Raw genomic sequence first — 22,722 nt, forward strand, 5'->3', positions numbered from 1 at the left:
ACCTTTAGTTACATTCTGATCAATCATCACCACCTTTCCATCCCTTTGAGACATATGAATAATGATATATATATATATATATATATATAAAAGTATATACACACAGAGATAACGGTTCTTTAGTTCATGGGTTATGTTCATAAAATGTTTGTTGAGTTCATTTAGTTTCCGACTCTGGGCTCCATCTGTCATACCAGTCTGTCTGGGCAGGAGGGATGGTGCAAAGTCCTCTCAGTCGGTAGAGCAGAATTGGGCTTCTGTGCGGTGTGATGAGCAGATGACATTTGACGCAGCAGGAGGATGGTGTGCACCGTTGGATTGTTGCATGCTGGAGTCAGTTCTGGTTCCACCTCTACGGCGCTTTGCTCAGTTTTATCACAGTTCTTTCTTGCTTGATCCAAGTGATTCTTACTATAGTACTATGGATATAGCATATAACAATTATAGTAATGATAACATACAGTAGCAGGGTTATATAGCAACTAATATCATACAGTTTAATTCTGGCTATTTTCACCTAAAGTCAAATCCCCTTGAGGCACACATCGGACTTCCCCATCTTTTCGCATCACCCACCAAGTGCACCCAGGCCCTTGAGCAAAAGCAATCCCACGAATGGGTTTACCTTTGCCTGAGGCAGGAGTAACCCAGACTGTTTTCCCTAACATGTTTTTCATGTGCACTACAGGGACTTTATCCCCTTCTACAGTATGTAAAAATTCTGATTGGGCAGGGCCACTCCGATTGGCAGATCCTCTGGTGTTGACTAACCAGGTGGCTTTTGCTAAATGTGTATCCCAATGTTTGAAGGTTCCACCCCCCATTGCTCTCAATGTAGTCTTTAACAGTCCATTGTATCGCTCAATTTTCCCAGAGGCTGGTGCATGATAGGGGATATGATACACCCACTCAACGCCATGCTCTTTGGCCCAGGTGTCTATGAGGTTGTTTCGGAAATGAGTCCCATTGTCTGACTCAATTCTTTCTGGGGTGCCATGTCGCCACAAGACCTGCTTCTCAAGGCCCAGGATAGTGTTCCGGGCAGTGGCATGGGGTACAGAGTATGTTTCCAGCCATCCGGTGGTTGCTTCCACCATTGTCAGCACATAGCACTTGCCTTGGCGAGTTTGTGGGAGTGTGATATAGTCAATCTGCCAGGCTTCCCCAAATTTATATTTCAGCCATCGCCCTCCATACCACAGGGGCTTTAACCGCTTGGCTTGCTTAATTGCAGCACATGTTTCACATTCATGGATAACCTGTGCGATAGTGTCCATGGTCAGGTCCACCCCTCGGTCTCGAGCCCATCTATATGTTGCATCTCTTCCCTGATGGCCTGAAGTATCATGGGCCCACCGAGCCATAAATAGCTCACCCTTATGTTGCCAGTCCAGGTCCACCTGAGCCACTTCAATCTTGGCAGCCTGATCCACCTGTTCGTTGTTTCGATGTTCTTCAGTGGCCCGACCCTTGGGTACGTGAGCATCTACATGACGTACTTTTACAACCAGATTCTCTAACCGGGACGCAATATCTTGCCACAGTGCAGCAGCCCAAATGGGTTTACCTCTGCGCTGCCAGTTGCTCTGCTTCCATTGCTGTAACCACCCCCACAGGGCATTTGCCACCATCCATGAGTCAGTATAGAGATAGAGCACTGGCCACTTTTCTCTTTCAGCAATATCTAATGCTAGCTGGATGGCTTTCACCTCTGCAAACTGACTCGATTCACCCTCTCCTTCAGCGGTTTCTGCAACTTGTCGTGTGGGACTCCATACAGCAGCCTTCCACCTCCGATGCTTTCCCACGATGCGACAGGACCCATCAGTGAACAGGGCATATTGCCTCTCATTTTCTGGCAGTTTATTATACAGCGGGGCCTCTTCAGCCCGTGTCACCTCCTCCTCTGGTGACATTCCAAAATCTTTGCCTTCTGGCCAGTCCGTGATCACTTCTAAAATTCCTGGGCAACTGGGGTTTCCTATGCGAGCCCGTTGTGTGATCAATGTGATCCACTTACTCCACGTGGCGTCAGTTGCGTGATGTGTAGAGGAGACCCTCCCTTTGAAGATCCAGCCCAGCACTGGCAGTCGGGGTGCTAAGAGGAGCTGTGTCTCAGTACCAACCACTTCTGAGGCAGCTCGAACTCCTTCATATGCTGCCAATATCTCTTTTTCAGTTGGGGTATAGCGAGCCTCGGATCCTTGATATCCTCGACTCCAGAACCCCAGGGGTCGGCCTCGGGTCTCCCCAGGTGCTTTCTGCCAGAGGCTCCAGGTAGGGCCATTCTCCCCAGCTGCAGTATAGAGCACATTTTTAACATCTTGTCCTGTCCGGACTGGTCCAAGGGCTACGGCATGAACAATCTCCCTTTTAATTTGTTCAAAGGCTTGTTGTTGTTCAGGGCCCCATTTAAAATCATTCTTCTTCCGGGTCACTTGATAGAGAGGGCTTACAATCAAACTGTAATTTGGAATATGCATTCTCCAAAACCCCACGACACCTAGGAAGGCCTGTGTGTCCTTTTTATTAGTCGGGGGAGACATAGCTGCTATTTTATTAATCACATCCATTGGGATCTGACGACGTCCATCTTGCCATTTTATTCCCAAAAACTGGATCTCCTGTGCAGGTCCCTTGACCTTACTTTCTTTTATGGCAAAACCGGCTTCCAGAAGGATTTGGATTATTTTCTTCCCTTTCTCAAAAACTTCTTCTGCCGTGTTGCCCCATATGATGATGTCATCAATGTATTGCAGGTGTTCCGGAGCTTCACCTTTTTCCAGTGCAGTCTGGATTAGTCCATGGCAAATGGTGGGGCTGTGTTTCCACCCCTGGGGCAATCGATTCCAAGTGTACTGGACACCCCTCCAAGTAAAGGCAAATTGTGGACGACACTCTGCTGCCAGAGGGATTGAGAAAAACGCATTAGCAATGTCAATTGTGGCATACCACTTGGCTGCCTTTGACTCCAGTTCGTATTGAAGTTCTAGCATATCTGGAACGGCAGCACTCAGCGGTGGTGTAACTTCATTCAGGCCGCGATAGTCGACTGTTAGTCTCCACTCCCCATTAAACTTCCGCACTGGCCATATGGGACTATTAAAGGGTGAGCGAGTTTTGCTGATCACTCCTTGGCTCTCCAGTTGGCGAATCAACTTGTGGATGGGAATCAGAGAGTCTCGGTTGGTGCGATATTGCCGCCGGTGCACTGTCGTGGTAGCAATTGGCACTTGTTGTTCTTCAACCTTGAGCAACCCCACAATCGAAGGGTCTTGAGAGAGACCAGGCAGGGTAGACAGCTGTTCAATGCCCTCCGTCTCCAAGGCAGCTATACCAAAAGCCCATCGATACCCCTTCGGGTCCTTAAAATACCCCCTCCTGAGGTAGTCTATGCCAAGGATACACGGAGCCTCTGGACCAGTCACAATGGGGTGTTTCTGCCATTCCTTTCCAGTTAGGCTTACTTCAGCTTCCAATACAGTTAACTCTTGGGATCCCCCTGTCACACCAGAAATACAAATGGATTCTGTCCCTTTATAACTTGATGGCATTAGAGTGCACTGTGCGCCGGTGTCTACTAGAGCCTTATACTCCTGTGGGTCTGACGTGTCAGGCCATCGAATCCACACAGTCCAATAGACCCGGTTATCCCTTTCCTCCACCTGGCTGGAGGCAGGGCCCCTCTAATTCTGGTCAGACTATCCAGTATTCACTTCTCGTAAAATTGGCTCAGAAGTTCCTTCAAGAGGATCGGAAATAAGATCAGCCCTTCTACTCTGTTTGGAAACTGGAGCGGCATTTTTCCTGGTAGAATCCCCTTTTGTGGTGGTTTTTCCTCGCAGCTCGTGTACCCGTGCATTTAGGACCGAGGTAGGTTTTCTGTCCCATTTCCTCATGTCCTCTCCCTGATCACATAGGTAAAACCACAGGGCACCTCGCGGTGTGTACCTTCTGTATTCTCTCTCTTGGGCAGAGGAATGCTCGCTCCTAATAGCTGAGACATTGGTCCTTACACGTGTGGAGTAGGACATATCCTCTTTGAATTGCTGGAAATCCTCGGACAGCTTCTCCACAGCCGCAATGCAAGCTTGTAGGGAGGAGGAGAGATTTTCTTCGTATTGACGGAGTTGGCAAGCCACTTCCTCCACTGTCGGTGCCTCTTCATCCTTCCAGGCCATTATTGCCAGTGCGTTGGCATAGGATGATGGTGCGCTCCGTACAAACTTCCGCCACATGGGTCGTGTGCATTGGACTTCGTCTGGATCTTTGGGTAATTGTGGGTTGTCCGGGTCATGATGAACTGTCTCTAGCACAGCTAATTCCCTCAGATATTGAATACCTTTTTCCATGGTGGTCCACTTGCTTGATTGACATATAAATCTTCCTTAAAGGAGTACCTTTCCTTCACACTTGACAGGAGTCGCCTCCAGAGGCTGATGGCTTGTGTCCCTCTTCCAATTGCCTTGTCAATGCCACCTTCCCTGGCAAGCGATCCCAGTTGCTTGGCTTCCCTACCTTCTAATTCCAAGCTATTAGCCCCATTGTCCCAGCATCGGAGGAGCCAGGTGATAATATGCTCACCTATACGGCGGCCAAAGTCTTTTCGCAAATCCCGCAGCTCACTCAAGGATAGGGACCGGGTTATTACCTCTGGTTCTGCCTCTTCCTCCGGTTCCCGTGATGACCCTGGTTCATCTTCATCCTTCGCTAAGCGAACTGATTTTTTTTGTATATTTCTTTTTCTGTATGGGGGCAACTGATGCTGGCGCAGGTTGGTCCGCTGGTTCAGTTGCAGTATCGCTCACCAGGTTTTGGATAACCGCAGTGTCTGTCGACGAGGTTTGGGTAGCAGCAGTGCTCGTCGCTGGGGCTGGAGGGACCGCAGTGCCCGTCGCCGAGGTTTGGGTAGCTGCTGTGCTCCTTGCCAGGGCTGGAGGGGCTGCAGTGCCTGTTGTTGAGGTTTGGGTAGCCCGAGTTCTCATCGCCAGGGCTGGAGGGGTCATGGTGCCTGTCGCCAAGGTCTGGGTGCCTGCAATGCTCCTTGTCGGGGCTGGAGGGGCCGCAGCGCCTGTTGCCAAGGTTTGGGTGGCCACGGTGCTCATAATTTTGTTGTTAGGTCCAGAGACTTTCTCTTCCCCTTGAGGGTACTGGATGGTGTCGAACAGGGCTCGATAGGCATGGGCCAGGCCCCAGCACATTGCAGTGATTTGTATCTCTCTGGAGCTGCCGGGGTGACAGCATACCTTTTCCAAATATTTTACTAGTTCTTCTGGATCCTGCACTTGTTCAGAGGTGAATTTCCAAAACATTGGAGGTGCCCACTTTTCTAGGTACCTGCCCATACTACCCCACACACCTGCCACTCATAATTATCCAGCCTTGGGGCACACCTCTGGGTGATCTTCTTAAATAGCTGTTTAACCTTAACCGAGAGCTGAACCACATTCAGAAGTATGCTAATTCCTAGCAGTAGGGCTAGGACCGTGCTAGTCCCAACACTCCAGGAGTATTCAAATTTCTCAAAATTCTCAAACACCATTGTAACTGGACTGAAGGAGAAAGGAGAGGGGAAGAAAGGTACCCCACCCATAGACTGGTTTTCCATGGAGGAAAGGTAAATGGTATAATTACTAATAGTTTCCCACAAACGGCTCCCGCAGTATAAAGGTGACAATGCTAAAGTGCAAATACCGGATTAATCCCACAGCTGATGACTTTATCATACCATAAACCAGAGTTATACCATACATCAAAGCGAAAACCTTAATCCACCTCCCACAGATGATAAGCAGTAGAAGAGGAACTACATACAACAAGCGAGGAGATACATAACAGAGCCTTAAAAACCAGAGCAACAACTCTAATACATAAATCAACATAATGAATGCTTAGAACAAATCTGTTTTAACGAGCTCTGGTCAGGTTTGTCGTTATCTCAACCCTTCGTGCCCCACGTTGGGCGCCAAAAGGACTGTTGTGGTTTAACCCCAGCCAGCAACTAAGCACCACGCAGCCGCTCACTCACTCCCCCCCCCCCCCCATCCAGTGGGATGGGGGAGAAAATCAGGAAAAGAAGTAAAACTCCTGGGTTGAGATAAGAACGGTTTAATAGAACAGAAAAGAAGAAACTAATAATGATAATGATAACACTAATAAAATGACAACAGTAAGTAATAAAAGGATTGGAATGTACAAATGATGCGCAGGGCAATTGCTCACCACCCGCCGACCGACACCCAGCCAGTCCCCGAGCGGCGAATCCCTGCCCCCCCACCCCTTCCCAGTTCCTGAACTAGATGGGACATCACATGGTATGGAATACACCGTTGGCCAGTTTGGGTCAGGTGCCCTGGCTGGGCATGAGAAGCTGAAAAATCCCCGACCATAGTCTAAACACTACTGAGCAACAACTGAAAACATCAGTGTTATCAACATTCTTCACATACTGAACTCAAAACATAGCACTGCACCAGCTACTAGGAAGACAGTTAACTCCATCCCGGCTGAAACCAGGACACCAGTTAAATACTCTGTTCACCATGAAATGTGATAGTAAGGCCACTGTAATGAATCCTCAAAGCTGGAAGAGAAGTCCCATTTTCTCCAGGAGCTCAGTCTTGAGACCACTGACCAGAGAGATAGCTTAATCTCCAGCTGAAGAGCTGGAAAGATGCAGTCTATCCCTTTCATCCCCTTGAGAGTCCCTAACTTGTCATTGCTATTTGGCAATTATTTTTTTTGGCATATTTGGTCAGGGTCTGTGACACCTCAGTGTAGCTGTCTGCTCTCAGTCAGGCTAAGAGCGAAGCTGAATAAATAACTCCTGGCAAGTAAGTGTTATCCTGGTAAATCCTTCTCAGTCCCTGTAAGTGTGGGACACATTTGCAAATTTCAGGATGCCTCAAGGCACATTTTCAGCAAATAAACTATTAACCAAGGTACCTTCTCAACTCTAGAAAACTGGAGAAAAATCAGTAGGGCCGTATCCATCCTTATAGATGACTTTGAGCCACTTCTGTAGAACTAGAGATTGGGTCTGGATGGAAATGTTTAAGGAAGTCATTTGAACATTATTTACAAAGTTCACTTAAAACATGTGCTAATATTTTATAGTTTAGTTACAGTTTATCACTTATCTTTGTTCTTCCAGGCTTTCAAGACCAAGGATGGCTACATTGTGGTGGGAGCTGGAAATGATCAGCAGTTTGTCACTGTGTGCAAGGTAATGGTGTGTTAGGCGACAGTACAGAAATGTGTAATAGTTTCCATTTGGACTACCGATTGCTTCTTAATTCCCTTTTAATGTGAAAATAAGTAGCGAGTATAAATTCTAACCCTGGGGTTCTGGCTGGTAGTTTAGGGGACTGATACGGGTTCTGTGCTTTGCCTCTGTATTCAGAACACCCTAATTCTGAAACTTGTTGGTGCTGAACCCCTTCTGAAGTCTGTGCAGCTGCACAGCTAATTAGCTAAAAAATGAACAAGCTAACAACCTTCCAGTTCTGGAATGGTGAATGTCACAGAAGTCACACTGGTGCCTTTTTCAGGAAGAAATGTGTCACTGTTTCTCCATAAAATACACGGTAGGCACAGCTATTAATGAAGTAAAGCTAGGGGATGGATGGTTCTTGTGCCATTTCAATCCGTAGCTGGGTGCATAGTCTTTTTGAATGCTAGTATGTGCTGGTCTGTGCTCACAGAGAAACTTGTGGACTTCTTAGAAAAGAAATATTACAGGACTGTGGGCTGACTTTGGAGTGGTGCAGAGATACGATGTTGAAGAACAAATCTTCAAACAGGACTGCTGCATTCAAAATCTGGTATTTGAACTGAAGGAACACAGCACTGGCAATTCTGTTTTCACAGAGAGTAGCTTGGAAAGTTGTAAAATAGTTTTGGATTTTTCACGTACTCTTTTCCTGTTGTTTAAATACCTGGAATTGCTTTTCCCTATACAGTGAATACGTTTTAAAAGAGAAGGAGTGGTTGTAGGGAAAAAAGTGTTCTAAATAAAGTATAGCAGCGTTCCAAACAAAAGACCCCAGTAATATGTAAGGGGTTTTCTATATACCATTAGACAGCATTTTTAAAAATGAGAGTTCTACCTTATTCCTGCCATTGTGGTTTTTCTCTGGGAAATTGGATATTTAACCTAAATTAATCACACTAGGAGATTGAGCATTATGTTTGTCCATTTCTTCATGTCAGACATCTCACATTTCTGTGGATGTTCACAAGTAATAACTGGAATATGTATAAGAAGACAGTGCTGTTGTGATTCTCTCTTAGTACAGTTTGGGGTACATATCCTCACCTTGCTATCTGGATGGGGTCTCTTTTGCTTGCTTGAATTGGCTCGCTTAATAAGTAACAAGTTAACCTCTTCAAAGTTTGCTCAGTGGGTTTTCTTCATACAGGTGTCTAACCACTACATTGTGGTCATTATCTTAATGAATGAAGACTAATGACTGCATAAGTGTCTACCTACCAGAACTCAGTTTTATCAAAGACTCATAAAGGAAATCTTTCCAGAAAGTCCCAGGATGTAGCTGTGAATGTCTTCTTGGTGTTTTGTCACCTGAATTGAAGAATTACATACCAAACACTGGTCATCCTGCCACCCTTGAGTGAGGCAGAGCTGAAGATCTGGCCCAGGAGGTTCTGACACCATGGTGTGAGTTAGAAGGCACTAAAAATTCAGACCATGCATTCACCTCACTTCAGGGTACAGTTGAGGGACTTATGGTGTGACTTTGTGCTATGTACTCCCTCTGTAATCAATAAGGAGTGAATGGTACCCCAGAAGGTGAGGCAACGTTTTTACGATTTGTGTTCCCTCAGAATCTGTAGGGCTAAAATTAAGTGAGATGAATATTAGCCCTAGTCTGCAGGCTGATGGTTTTTTGTTTCATCCTTATAAATGTGTTCTGGTATTTCTAGAATTGAAAGTGGGAGGTACAGAACATGGAAAAATGATGATTGCTCTCATTTCAAAGGGATTAAAAACCCAGAAAAAAGAGTTCAAGTTTTGGGTAATGGTTAGATTTTTCTCTAAACCAGTTATCATATTTGTTTTTAAAAAGAGCAGTCATTTTACCCTTATTGAGTTATTGTAGGTATGGATTTGGGCTGTTAGGTTGACCAGAAATGGAGTGATGCAGAAGTCTGTGGAACGCTGTGAAACCTGTTAGAGTTATGTTCTGTGCTAAGTTGAAGGTGATTTGGAATTTAAAACACCGTGAAGGGGAGAGCCAATAAAGGAAGAGGACTTTATTACAGGAAGACACATACTCTAGAGATGTAACAGCTGGCTCAAGCTGTAAACAATTGCAAACATTCTGCTTCAACCATATCTTTTCAGGCAAGCAGAAAAAAACATGGAATAATTCACTATGGTGTTTTCAAAATCAATGACAGTTAACTGTAGCTTGTTTGAGGACTTGGATAACTGCAGAAGAAATTTTGTAACATTGCTGGCTGAAGTACATAGTGGTCAAGTGCTAGAAAAGCACATCCTAATGTGTGGCTGCTTTGGTCTAAATAGGAATACTGAGTGTGAGTCTTCAAAAGACTGAGCTTTTCTGTACAGCAAAGGAGAGTACAAACAGGTTTGCTAGTGTTGGGGGGACAAAATGCAGAGAGCGTAAACTCTGAATATGCATGTTAGAGCTTGAAGGAGGCCTAGAAACAGAGAACAGCAATTTCATTCCAAGTGGTCACAGTGAAATAAAGAAAATAACAGTGTGATGCAGAAAGATGAATGGCACATTAGTGAATAACTTCTCAAATGTGCATTTGTTAGTCACAAAAAAATTGAGAAGAACATATATAGAAATGCAGCTTTACAACAGATGGAGATTAAGTTAAAGCTGAAGTCAGTAACATTAATTAAAACAGTAGAGTGAGCAACTCCATATGATCATTTTTCATATAACTCATCAAATGGAACCGTAGGTTTCTGATTAATTTTTTGTGTTTTTTTTTTCTTTTCAGTTCTCATAAATAAGTATTCACTATCATTTACTTTGAACAACGTTGCATGATTTTTTTTCTCTGAAGCAGTGATTTGTGACTCCAAAATGGCAGTATTAAAAAAAAGAGATAATTTTAAGGGGCTACCAATATTATTGTTAAACTTTCAGGTGGGAAAAGAACATTTTCTAAAGCTAAATTATGGTATGTTGTGATTTTCATAAAGTGGATTGTGTAAAAATAGAAGGAAAAGAAAATATGCTGTGAATTAAGTGTTGATGGAAGATGCTAGATTGATGTTTTATGTTACCTTGCAGATAAAAATCTGCAGAAAAGTTATGTAATATGGTCATTGTTCTAACATAACTTACTGATAGCTTTGTTTCCATGCTTAGTTTTGTCACTCTAGGTGACAACCATGTCAAAGGTGACTGTTTTGAATATCTCCAAATATCTGTTGAAAGATTATCTGTTTTGCTGATTGTTTTATGTCATCAACAGCTATTCACTTGGAGGGGAAGCCATATCCTTATTCACTCCAGCAAAGTGAGGAGTAATTAAATGGTAGTGGCCTTGGTCTGAACCAGTCTCAGAGAAATTAGTAGAGTTGTAGGTTTGAGGCAAATATCAGAGAGATTGACACCAATCTATGTATCACTTACATGTGGTAGTACATAGGCATATGGATTCAAGGAGCAACTGAACATATTAATAAACCAAACATCCACTGAGGATTGCTAAATACATAGAAAACAGCTCCAACTCAGAAATGCCCTAATCTAAAGATGGCTGGAGTTTGGATGAGTATTAAGGACTGGCCCCGTTCTTAAGCTCTTCCTAAGCATCTGCACTCAGCCACAGGCAGAGATAGGATGATGGGCTATAGGGACGTCAGCTTTGAGCCAGTACTGGTTTTTTGTAACCCATCTTGGAAGTGGCCCTGTAAAAAAATGTAGCATGTTTAGAATGATTATAAGACTCATCATAAGAATCATTGATCTTGAGTGTGTGTTAGTGAGTAAAAATAAGTGAAGAATACATGACAGTCTCTTTCTTTGTAAGCTTCTATTCTGCCTTCCTCTGTAGCTGATGTTATTGGGATATTTTTTATTAGACTTAGAAAGCACAATTCATTCTGTTTGTTTATGTCCTATATAAATCCATTGTGGCATGAATAGATATATAGTAATTATTGATTGTCCACACAGCTACTCTGTCTCATAAATGCCTCTACAAATTTCTAAGACTCATTCTCCACATTTAATTCCCTTTATAGTATAATACATATTGTGTTTGCATGATGGTTAAATTTCTAATGTGCCAGGTGGGAGTTACATATAGAAGATATATTTCTCCTTTCTTAGAGGTTATACCACCTATTTTCTTTATTAATTCTTTTGGAAGAAATCATAAAGAAAAACTATGACATTTCAATAGAAAAACATCTTTTCACTTTTTTTGCCTTTTTGACAGAAATTGCTGAAGTGGAAAGAAGTATTCTTAGACATTGTCCTAGCTTTTCTCAGTCTACCATATGAAGTACAGTCATATTTCTTATTCTGTGACATATAACTCAGTGCAGGATAATCCCACAGATCTCTCCAAGCTCACAGTAATAACTTACAAACTTTTTAGTGTTCTACAATAAGAATTTCTCCTAGCTAATGGTGAAAGCTATCAACTAAGATTTGGATCTTCAGTTTAATTTATGCCTTTTTCTGTACTTGTTATGTAACATTAAACAGGAGGCATTATCTTTTCTTAATTTACTACTCTATATTAAAAGATTAATGAGAAGTAAGGATTTTTGGAAAGCTATCTTAAATCAGTAATGAATTTCCTTAGCTATATAAATATCTTCTGCCAAGCACATTTCTTACTCACCTTTATTTTTACTTAGATCCTGAATTTGCCTGAAGTTAGTAAGGATTCCAGATACAGAACTAATACACTCAGAGTCCAGAACAGAAAAGAACTTATTGACATATTGTCAACCCGGTAAGTTAATTAAAAGGGAAGAAATGACATTTAGTCTGTTAATGCAAATAGTCATGTATAAGAAACTCTCATCATGTGAAAATTTTACTTTACTCTTTTGAGATACTTTATTTTTTAAAAAGGGCATTGGGAACACTTACTGATGTTAAATATACTGCTTTTTGCACACAGACTATAGTGTGGACTAGCAAGAAGCCAGACCACAGATTTAAGTTTTCAGAAACCATTTTAACTTATTTTTAACCGTTAACTTGAATTTTAGCGAAACAACCAGTGCTTTCTGCTTTCCTGGATGAATGTAACTCCTGCAAATAAAATGCTTGGAGCACCATTTGCTTTTGCTATGACTGGGATTTTAAAGTTTTCACCGAGAGTTGCTGTATCTAAGGGAGTTCCACTTGATGCTACTCCCTCACTACTGGTTCTGTATTGTGGTACTCTGTGCCCCAAATTCTCCCTGGGTTAATCCTTTTGAAATCGAAGGGATATATGCTTAGTGTTCTATGTGGGAATAATCCTATTAAATACTTTAATTAAAAATTATTTAAGAGGAAGCTCAGGAACCTTTTATTTGAGAGATTAAAATAGCTTAGTTATCTTCCTCATTCTGTTTGAGAAGGCCGTATTTCTGTGGAGTGCTCTTCTGTTTAATGGAAAGGATGATACATTTATATAACATAAGAAAAAATCTAATCTGTCTAAAGCTACCCAAAGGTGGTTTCAGCAACACTTCATACTTTGGGGGACAAGCAGAAGAGACAGTATAGCTACTGTTGTCAATGATTCAAGAAAACTCACACTATTGTTTTGACACTTGGCCCGTATGAGTCTTTGTCAACAAATGTGTAACAGTTATCATTCAGGCAATTTTTTTTGTTTTTTCAGGAGCATTAAGTCAGATGCCCCCCTTTTCATTCTATCTAAGAAAAGAGTTTCAGTAGCACACCCCTCCCCTTCCTCTCAACCCCACACATTTTTTGGATATTGAGAACCAGAATCACCTTACATTAAAGGCTGTAGAGGAAGTGACTTTGCGTATTCCTGTTGCAGGTGCACTTTTGTCTCTGTCTTACCTGTCCCTTTTCAGGTGTCCTGCCCCTGATGAAATACTGAAGTATCAGGTGACTTTGCATTTTCAAATAATTATGGTACAACTCTTCATGATGAACTTTTGGAACTCATCTTTTACTTGCCTTCATATAATAAATGTGTTGTGATAGCACAGATGAATGCACTTTTCCTATGAGTTTTAAGCCCTTGAAAGGCAAAAGTTATCTTTTGACCTACTTTTGAGCTTTCACATTCTTGACACTTAATCAAAGTTGGTTCGTGTTGACTTATTACTTGGAGTTCATTTTATTTAATATGGCATTTATCTGATGTAGTCTGGTACCTTATGAGAGTGATGTTTTGCCATCCACAGATCAATTACTTCATAGGTTGTTGCTTGTGGTTAATTTTGAATGCAGGGGGTTTTTTATGGGCAATATCTGAATAAGAAGATAAAGTTCAAGGAGCAGTTGTTCTTTGAATGAATTGCTAGAATTCTAATTTGTTTTTATATCTGTAGTGTTTAGTTCATCAGATTACCTCATTGCTCTTTCAATTACTGCTTTATGTCTTTTTTTGTCAGAGTTTATGTTCTATTAGCATCATTTAGGCTGAATTTCTGTGTAATTTCTATGCAAGTATGTGACTGTATGCATACTTTTGGAGTAGATGTTTCCAATAGTATTCTATTATATCATATTACTGTGAATTCATCTTGCATTCAATTTTAAAACACTGACTATAACAAACACCTTTAGCATTCTAATGTATGTTTCCATACACGTTCCATGGTAACTTTTATTCACTAATGCACAGTTGTTTATGTGCATTATATGTGGTTCATTTTTGAAGTTACTTAGAGAATTAAATTAATAGTTTCTTAGTGCTGAAAAATGTCAACCCTTGAGAAATGAAGGGAAGTGACAAAGTAGTAATGGCAGAATTTCACTGAAAATACCTTAATTAAATCACTGATTGCTTGATAGTATTGCAGCTTCCAGCATGTGGAAAATATAAACCTAAGGTGCATTAGTTGGAAAGAAACACCTGCAGACCCTCCCATTCACTCACTATAGGCACACCGGTATCCACCTCAAAATAAATTTGTAGAGACATGAACTGGAGCAGCTTAGCAGAGTTGTGATTTTCTTGACATGGGTTCTACTACAGTCACTTTTGTTGAGATGAGCCCCTCCTTTGTGTCGTGGAAGGCAAAAAGGAACATGAAAGTCATTTAAGGAATTAGTCAGGCCATTCAACCATGTCTCATTTTGATGCTGTGCCAGGCAGGTTGCATACAACTTGATGCAAAGCAGCTTTTTTTCCAGTGATGTTGCAATGGAAAAAGTCAGCAAACTTGTTTGGTGTGCCAGGCTGAGCAGTAAAAAGCGGGTAAAAATTTGCATCTATGTATAGGAATCTGGTCATTCCTAAATGTTCCTTCTCTTTTGTACATGCTTGGAAACATAAATGGGAATTATGGTCCAGGAGTGGAATCCTTTGAGAGTGTTGCTGCTGATAAGGCCAGTGAAAAGATTCACGGATATGGTCTATGTCTCAGCATCTCAACAGTAATTATGGTGACTAGAAGCACATGAGAGGAAACATATATTTGTGTTTCCTTCCCTTTCCCCCAACTTCTTTTGCTGCCATTTTCAGTTTATACAGCCTTCCTGTTTCACTAAGTCATTGGTACTTTAAGCACCATTTGTATGGCAGATATTTGGTGCTCTACAGTTGTTTGCATGGTAGATATGTACATACTTTTTTCTAAGCTGTTGATGCTGTTATAACCTTATTGAGCTGAGTGCCACCAGAGCCTAGAGTAGGCTTCCATTGACCTATCTAACCTGTCCCCTTCCTCCTATCTCTTTTGAACTATTTTCAGAGGTATGACATACCTTTTCTTTTCCTATTTTTCTTGATTTTCAAAATGCAATTCATGTCTAACTTCTGAGCACTTAGTAAGTGCAGGAAGAAGGATTCTTAACCTCCTCCTCTTAAGGAAAAAGATTTCCCAGGTTTTATTTAGGAATAGAAGGAGATGCTCAGACCTACTCAAAGGGTCAGGAACTCCCTGAAGTCCGGAGCATTTAATTCGCTGCATGTGTGGAGCTGAAGTTTTTAAAAACATCTGAACTCTGAATACCAAGGAAACAGTTGATGCCTTTCATTTGCTAGGGTAAATGTTAAGCAACTGAGACTCTTTGGCCACAGTTTTGTTCTAGATGTGTGCACAAAGGAAACATTGGTACAATTGGACAACGTTAAGGAACACTGTTTTTTTAAAAAAGGATGTATCTTCGGAATTCTCGACTCAGATGACCTCTGATTTAGATCAATAATTCTACTCACCACCTGCAGTAACTGTGCCAGATTTCAAGGCAGTTAGATAAGCATGGGGATTATAGAGCACTTAGAAGAAATTGACCTTTAAACAGAAGACTTTTCAGAAAGGTGTGAAATGACCTATTCATCACAGTCAGATGTCCTGAGCTGAGTGACAATACAAGATGGAGATGAATATGGCTTGAGACATAAATGTAGCTTGAAACAACAGCTCTGAGAGGTGTGAATTGCTCCATTCATTTCAGGAAGAATTTTATCATCCTCTCTCTTCCCTGGCAGAAATGAAGAGTGAAGCACATCTGTCCTTAGCTCTTCACTCCAGCTTGCTGTCTGCTTACAGCATCTCAACTCCCTCTGTAGGGTACACATGAAAGGGAGAGGGGGAGAGCAGGTAGTGGAGGATAAACTCACATATCCACAGAGATTGTCAGATCTCGATAAAAGGGACTGGAAGGTAGACTACTGGAGTGGTATGCTGCTTCTGAGAGACCCAGCTCTCACACTGGGGCAAGAGGAGGGAATTACAGAAACCAGTCCCAGACATCTTGAGAGGGGGAGTGTTTTTCAGTTCTGTCTTCTATAGGGAAATAAGTACACTGCTGCAAGGACCAGTGGGTCATAGGATATTCACAGGGAAGAAGAATATAGGTCTATGCGATATTTTGTACTTGCTTGGCTACTGGTGGTGGTGTCCCTTTTCCATCTCTGGTCCTCTTCCTGCTATGCTCTTTTTTTCCTGTCCCCATCATCTTCCTCCACTTCCTATGGCTCCTCCAGCTTCTTATTTCCTCTTTCTCCTCCCACTGCTGACATTCGGACATCTACTACATTTGCTTTACACAAAAGGAAGTTTTGGTGCCTTCTGTATCTTCCTCTTTATTTAGGTTACATTTTCCCCAAATGACAACAAAGCAGAACTCTGACAAAAGCAAATTGCTTCTGAATGTCTTCCTTTCTTGGGTGTGTGCCAAGAGTCAAATTTAAAATGACCCTACCTGGGTGGAGGTCAGGTTCAATGGCTACTACAGAGGCCCCCGAGACTCCCAGCTCATGTGAGAACTGACAGACTACAGAGCGCTCTGGTTTTTATGTTTCCAGTGGAAACTTCTGGTTTGTGAGTTAAATGTACATATATCCAAGAGAACCAAGTTTTAACTGTTGGAATGTTCTCCCCCCCTCCTCTGTTCCACTTTTACCTTTGCTTCCTCTGGAACAGAATAGTACCAGGCACAATGTGGATTATTTTGTGTGTGTGTGTGTATACATACATATGTCAAGACTTACATATATAGTGTGCACATGAAATTTGAGATGCATCTGCGCAAAAGCTGGTATAATGCCAGTTTTAAGAGAAACTGCTTTGAGGAAGGGGACTTAATCTGTTGACCTCCTCCTTCAAATTATTCCAGAAGTTGAATGTTAATCCTACCCTGCACCTCAGCAATGTAGACACGTTTTAAGACAGTGCAGCTAAACACGTACTCAAAGGTACTTCGGGAAATAACCTGTAAATGGAACAGAGGGTGTGGGGTTGTATGAGTGCAGTGGGAGGGGGAATAGCAGACATGCTCTCAGCCTTTAAAAGTGAAGCAGCTCACATGATGAAGAACACATAAATTCATCATGATTAGTGCTCCTGCAGCTATAGCTAAATTATTGTAGACTTAAATTCAGAAGTGTTAGGGCTGGAAGCAATTCAGAGTGGAACTTCTATTCCTAGCTCTTATATTTTAAAGCCCTTATTCTTGACTGTGCACCACAGCTGCATGTTGTGTATATAAGTGTGAAGGGAAAAGGAATGAGCAGGAAGGAAGCACAGAGGAACCTGATCCTCAGTTAATGAGATCGTTGCTAAATTGTTTCCACCTAGTAACAGAAGAGGAGAGCACCTAAAGGGGAAAGTGTATTGTAAAATGTTTAATTTGCCTGATGAGGAGTACTGTTAAATTCACACTTGTTGAGGCACACCCAGTCTCTGTAAATCTCCTTCCCCATCCCCACCTTTTCTTTTTCTAAACCAAGAGCCTTGTAAACTAAAGTCACTGTTGATAACATTACAGGAATGAGCATCTGGTTGTTTATTGCTTCAGCAAGACAGGTATCTGAAGTTTGAAAGTTAATTGACTTCAATGTGGCACAGCTGGTGAGGTTTACTTTCCCTAGTCATCTACCTCACCATCAGTGCAAAGATGGTTGACCTGTGTAGTCATCAGCTACCGAACTGTCACAGTTTGATTTAAAATGCTTTGTTTTAAATTGTTATTAGTTTTATGTTGAATTCTATGTGTGCAACTGAGAGAGATCCAAAATGTCTCAAACATTTGATTTTTGGACTGTGTAAGCTACTGTGTATTTTCGATGTTCTCTTTTCACCTCTAAGCATTTTCATACATGTGTGAAGTTCAAGATCTTTCCTGAAAAGGAACTTGCTATCTTTTTCTGATGACATACGTTACTAGCTACAAGGCTGCTGAAATCAAGGGACATCTTTTCATTGATTTTTGAATGAGCTTTTTGACCTGACCCTTGTTAGCTCTTTACTCCCCTTGAGTAGTTAAAAGAACAGAAACAAAAATCAATACATCTTTCCATTATTCCCAATGTGCTTTTTACTGATGTGTGTTTACCTAGCTGATTTTCAGTTAATTTGCACTTCCTTTGTCATAACTATAGAAGCTACAGTCTTTTTGCTTACTTGAGAAAAAGAGAGGAAGGCTTAGGAAAAGGAGTACATTTCTAATGTGCATAGTTTAACATTATCTGAATCCAAAAAGAACTAGTTCTGGAATATGCTGGATTTACTATTCGGGAACCATAAGTAACACATTTTACAATATGGAGGTGTTTCCCTCTCTCTGATATGCTATTCCTTAAAAATCATACATGGTTTTAAAACAGCATGCAAAACTTCAAAAAGGAGCATGAATGTCCATTCATCTCTATCACAAATTCTTCAATAAAGGTGAAGGTTTATTAATAGTTCTATTAAACTGGTAATATTTATAGAGTATGCAGAAATATAAAACAAGTTTCAGGGTGGATTTGTGGTACCTACAAATATCTGGACTGTACTTTATGTAGCTACCACTTACAATCTACTATATGTGACATCTTTTAAAATAGTTGGCATATCCATCAGCAAAATATGTCAGTACAATCATGTTGAACCCAAAGATTTTAAGGGTCTGTTGTGGTTTGCTGAGTGATTAATCAGTAACCAAGAGGAGACTAATTAGACACTAACACAGAGATGCTTACAGACTATTGAGTAAATACTATAGTATTCATTTTGAAAACTCTAATTGTATATTTACTGTACACTAAGGAATAATGATCCATTATTTGAATTTTCCAAATAAATTTTTTTCTATGACTTTTATTTTGTATAGTGTCTTCCATAGAGGCTGTTGTAAGAAACCGTACAAACTATTTTACTGAGTTAACTAGCATTAAAGAGATGATTAGCAGTGAAGGGAGAAAATATTGTAGATGTTTGAAAGTAAATAGACTGTTGATAGGACAAACCAATGCAAAAACCATAATGCAAACTTGGGTTGTGCTAGAAAACACAAGAATGCTATTGTGGACTTTAGCAAGAACAGAGAAGATTTTTGTGATTGACTGCATGTAAAAAGCTATTACTAATTCTAGATGTTGCCATTCCATCTGCATTTGGTAGCTGTCCAAATTACTTGTCTGAATTAATTGCCATAAGCTTCCTATAGAAAAGAGCAGTATTTTGCTTCAGTAGTTCTAAACTTACTTTGTGTGGAATTGGATGGTTTTATCCGTTAGAGAAATGTGGGTGCCCTTCCACATAGGATGTGGCAATGATTGAAGGTTTCCTAGGAAACATGGAAAAGGAGATATATGCAAAGAATGCAGACAAAGTGGATCCATTCATGCTTTAGAAGTCTTTATTTCACTGAAAGACAGAATATTTGCTAAAAAAGAAACAAAGTTTACATTAATAACTAACAGGATGAGAAACTTAGTACGTTTTAATAGAATGCGGGTATGCTTCTAACTCATTAAAGCCCTTTCATCCAACTTGTGCAAGTCAAGCAGACATTCTCTTTCCTTTTTGCAATTAATAATCCATTCTCTTTTTTTTTATAGAATTTGTTAGAAAGCAGAAGGGGATTTATGTCTTGCTTTTTAAGAAGCAAAACTACACTTGTGGTTTATGTAAGGAAATAAGGTGTAAGCCCTTTTTATCTGATATTTAATTTTTGGACTTTTGAAAGCTCTGCCTTATATTGTGCTGTAATGTTTTTTCATTAATTTACTGAGTGTATAGTTTAAATTTAGATATTTTCATTTAATAGTGCCTGCTAGATTTACGAATTGAGGAAAAATATATTTAGTTGGATTTCTTCCTGTGAAATAACATTTCAATTAGTTCAGCTCATGCTACACTTTCTAATCTTATAATATTTTTAAGCATGAAATATCTTTAATGTTAAATGTTTCAGAATCCTATGCCTCATTTCAATATTGCAGCTTCAGTAGCTTCAAGAGTGCTGTATAATTCAGTGCAGAGGAGGCTTAGAGTACTGCTTAAAATGCAAATAAGACCTCATGGAGACTACTACCTGTTTTAGTGAAGTAAGCTTTAGTGCAGGCTTTGTGGTAAAGGTCCTACCAGTAGGTTTGTTCTCTGTTAGGGTACATATCCTTTTTTTCTTGAGGTGTTTTGGGAAAGAGCCTGCATTCAAACTTCATACCACAGACTAGTATGGTAAAAAGTAAACCCTTTTGAACTTCTAAAATACTGGTAGTAATTGTAGAAAACTAAGCTGCAGATTTAAAATGATTCTACAAATAAATCATAGATAATTTAAATGGCATTTATGTGATTATAGCAGATGGAACGTTTTAGAGGGAAAAGGGACTCATCTGCAAATACGTGAAGCTGTAGTGTGAATCACATGGTTGAGCTCTCCTGCAGTCACTGAGTATTATTGAGGTTCCATGGACAGATAAAGATTCATTTGCAAGTGTCATGCTTCAGAGTTCAGATGCTGTACAGTCTCGGATGGCTTTTTACTAGCTTACGTTTGGGAGATGGACCATTGTTTAGCCTTGTATGTGTTTCCATCAGTTATTTTGTTTATATATGTATATAAAAATTACTTTTTTCCCACTGAAAGACAGCAGATGACACTATAAATTTTTCAGTTAAAAAAAGGAAATTATATACTAAGTAGGATATTTATAAAAGACAATATCAAAGCATAGAAAAATGTTTTAAAACAAGTGTTAAGGGGAAAAGGATTGGCCAGGCCTAGTAATTTACTCCTGATAGAGCTTTTCATTTTCAGGAGAGAATTTCAGTCTTCTGCTTCCAAGAGAAGTTTTTCTTGAAGGTCTTTACTTGATGTTTTGGAGTGCTCAGCATGATATCAACTGATACCTAGCAACCTAAACATCAGCCTTTTTCTATAAGGAAAGCTTATGGTATTTGTGTAAGTGCTATTAACAGTTGCATTTAGATGGAGGGAATGATGCATACAGGGTAGCAACCCTGCCCCCCCCCCCCCCCCCAAACATTCAAAGTTTGTGCAGCTTGTGCAGCTGACTTCAGAGAGGTAAACTTGGGCATTTTTTTATCCTCACGTTATCTTTTATCAGATTTTGAAACAGTATTTCTCCCTTAATGCTGTGCAACAGATATTTCAATATATAAAACACAGCTGAATGAACCAAATAGTTGCAGGCTGTTGCTCTCAAAATCTGAATAATAGTACTTTATTGGCAGTGGTGGTGTTCTGTTTTGTTTTTAAACAGTTTGCTTAACAATATGCTCTCAACAGCCTCTCTTTACCACAAATAAAGGAAGCTATTCTACATCAGATTTAGGTCAAGAGTTTCAATTTCAAGAGAAAATGCTGTGTGTCTCCTTTGAGGGTGATAGAATGTGGGATTTTCCATCTTTGAGTTTAAAGCTTTTAGGAATTCTCTCCAACCACCAATAAACAAATTAATAAGTAAGACTAAGACAATGGTTAGGTCCATTCAAAACAACTATTTTTTTAAAACAGAACATCACTTGTTTTCTACAAAAATTGTGGTATTTTTTTTTTGTCTCTTACATAGGAAGGAAGAAATCAAAGCAGAAGCTAAAATTTTAGATATTCATACACCCCACAGAAATTTTGCAAAATGTGCACTCACTTCACTGTATATTGAATCACTGATACTGAAGAAGAATGTATGTCTTGAAACATATTCAGATTTACCATGACATCAGGAAGTCGCATACTGATTATGTAGATGTAGATAATTGAGACTCCCATTGAAAAGTCTTCATTTTCAGACTATCCTTTAAATCCGGAAGTTGTTTGCTTTTTTTAAACTCAGGAGGATATTTATAAACTCTTTCTTAAAAAGCAGTACAAGGAACATAACACAGCAGGTCTTACTCATTACTAATAGATCAAGGGAATGATGATACACATATTAAGAATTACAATAATTTCTTAGTGATGGTCTTCAGCACCATGGTTATGATGCTGCGTCCAAGTGTCCTGTTGTAGATGTGCTGTCTTTTGTTAGAAAAGAGATAGTAGTGGAAGTTGAGGTGTCAGAAAAAAGTAGTAGCTGAAAAAAACTTTTAATTTATAAAAAGGGAGTTAGTGGGCCATGAATTATGAAGCATCTCATGAGGGAAGTGTCTCAGTTGCTAGCAGAGAACAGCAGAGTTTTGTATAAGCAGGACCAATAACTGATGGGAATCAGTTTTTCATATGAATCATATTTATACTGTGAAGTAGTTTGAGCCCCAAACCTTAATAATAGAAGGCTATGAATAACAAGAATATATGGATTATGAGAATTATTGCCAAACAGAGAGTACTGAAGGGAAATACAAATTATATTTACTTTGGCTTTCCTAATAGCTGCAGTCACTGAGGAAGGAAGGTAATCTACCTCTCCATAGTTACCTTTTTTCCCAAGTTTCCTGTAATGTACCTGATCCTAGGTATGGTCAGCAATAGAGTACTAAATTAGATGGACCCTAGATGTATCCAAGAGTGGCAGTATCTTTATGGCTGACTACATTTATACCCTGAAATAATATTCGATGATGTCTATAGTTGAACAGTGCAATAATCTTACATGTTTTCTTTAAAAGTGATGCTTCATTATGTGTCATTTCTTCAGAAGTGATGCTTCATTTTATAATACATATATAATACAATATATTATACCATGTAACACATTTTATAATACAATGCAAAACTTGTGCATTTTCTTATTCATTTAGAGTGCAAAATGCATTGGGTATTGGGATTTATTCCCTCAAAGTTTGGGGAAATCGTTCCTGAACAGGGAGAAAGACATTAA

General features: G+C 40.2%; 1 protein-coding gene across 4 annotated transcripts in view; it reads left to right on the top strand.

The window, feature by feature from the left end:
* The window catches only part of SUGCT (succinyl-CoA:glutarate-CoA transferase), a 357,626-nt gene that overhangs the window by 130,601 nt on the left and 204,303 nt on the right, over positions 1 to 22,722 (top strand). For all 4 annotated transcript variants that reach the window (XM_075054363.1, XM_075054344.1, XM_075054354.1 and 1 more), the window contains 2 exons: positions 7,154 to 7,225; positions 11,876 to 11,973. In XM_075054363.1, the coding sequence (XP_074910464.1) occupies positions 7,154 to 7,225; positions 11,876 to 11,973 (170 nt within the window). The remainder of the gene's footprint in view (positions 1 to 7,153; positions 7,226 to 11,875; positions 11,974 to 22,722) is intronic.

This window comes from Buteo buteo, chromosome 2 (assembly GCF_964188355.1).
Source record: "Buteo buteo chromosome 2, bButBut1.hap1.1, whole genome shotgun sequence".
Lineage (NCBI taxonomy): Eukaryota > Metazoa > Chordata > Aves > Accipitriformes > Accipitridae > Buteo > Buteo buteo.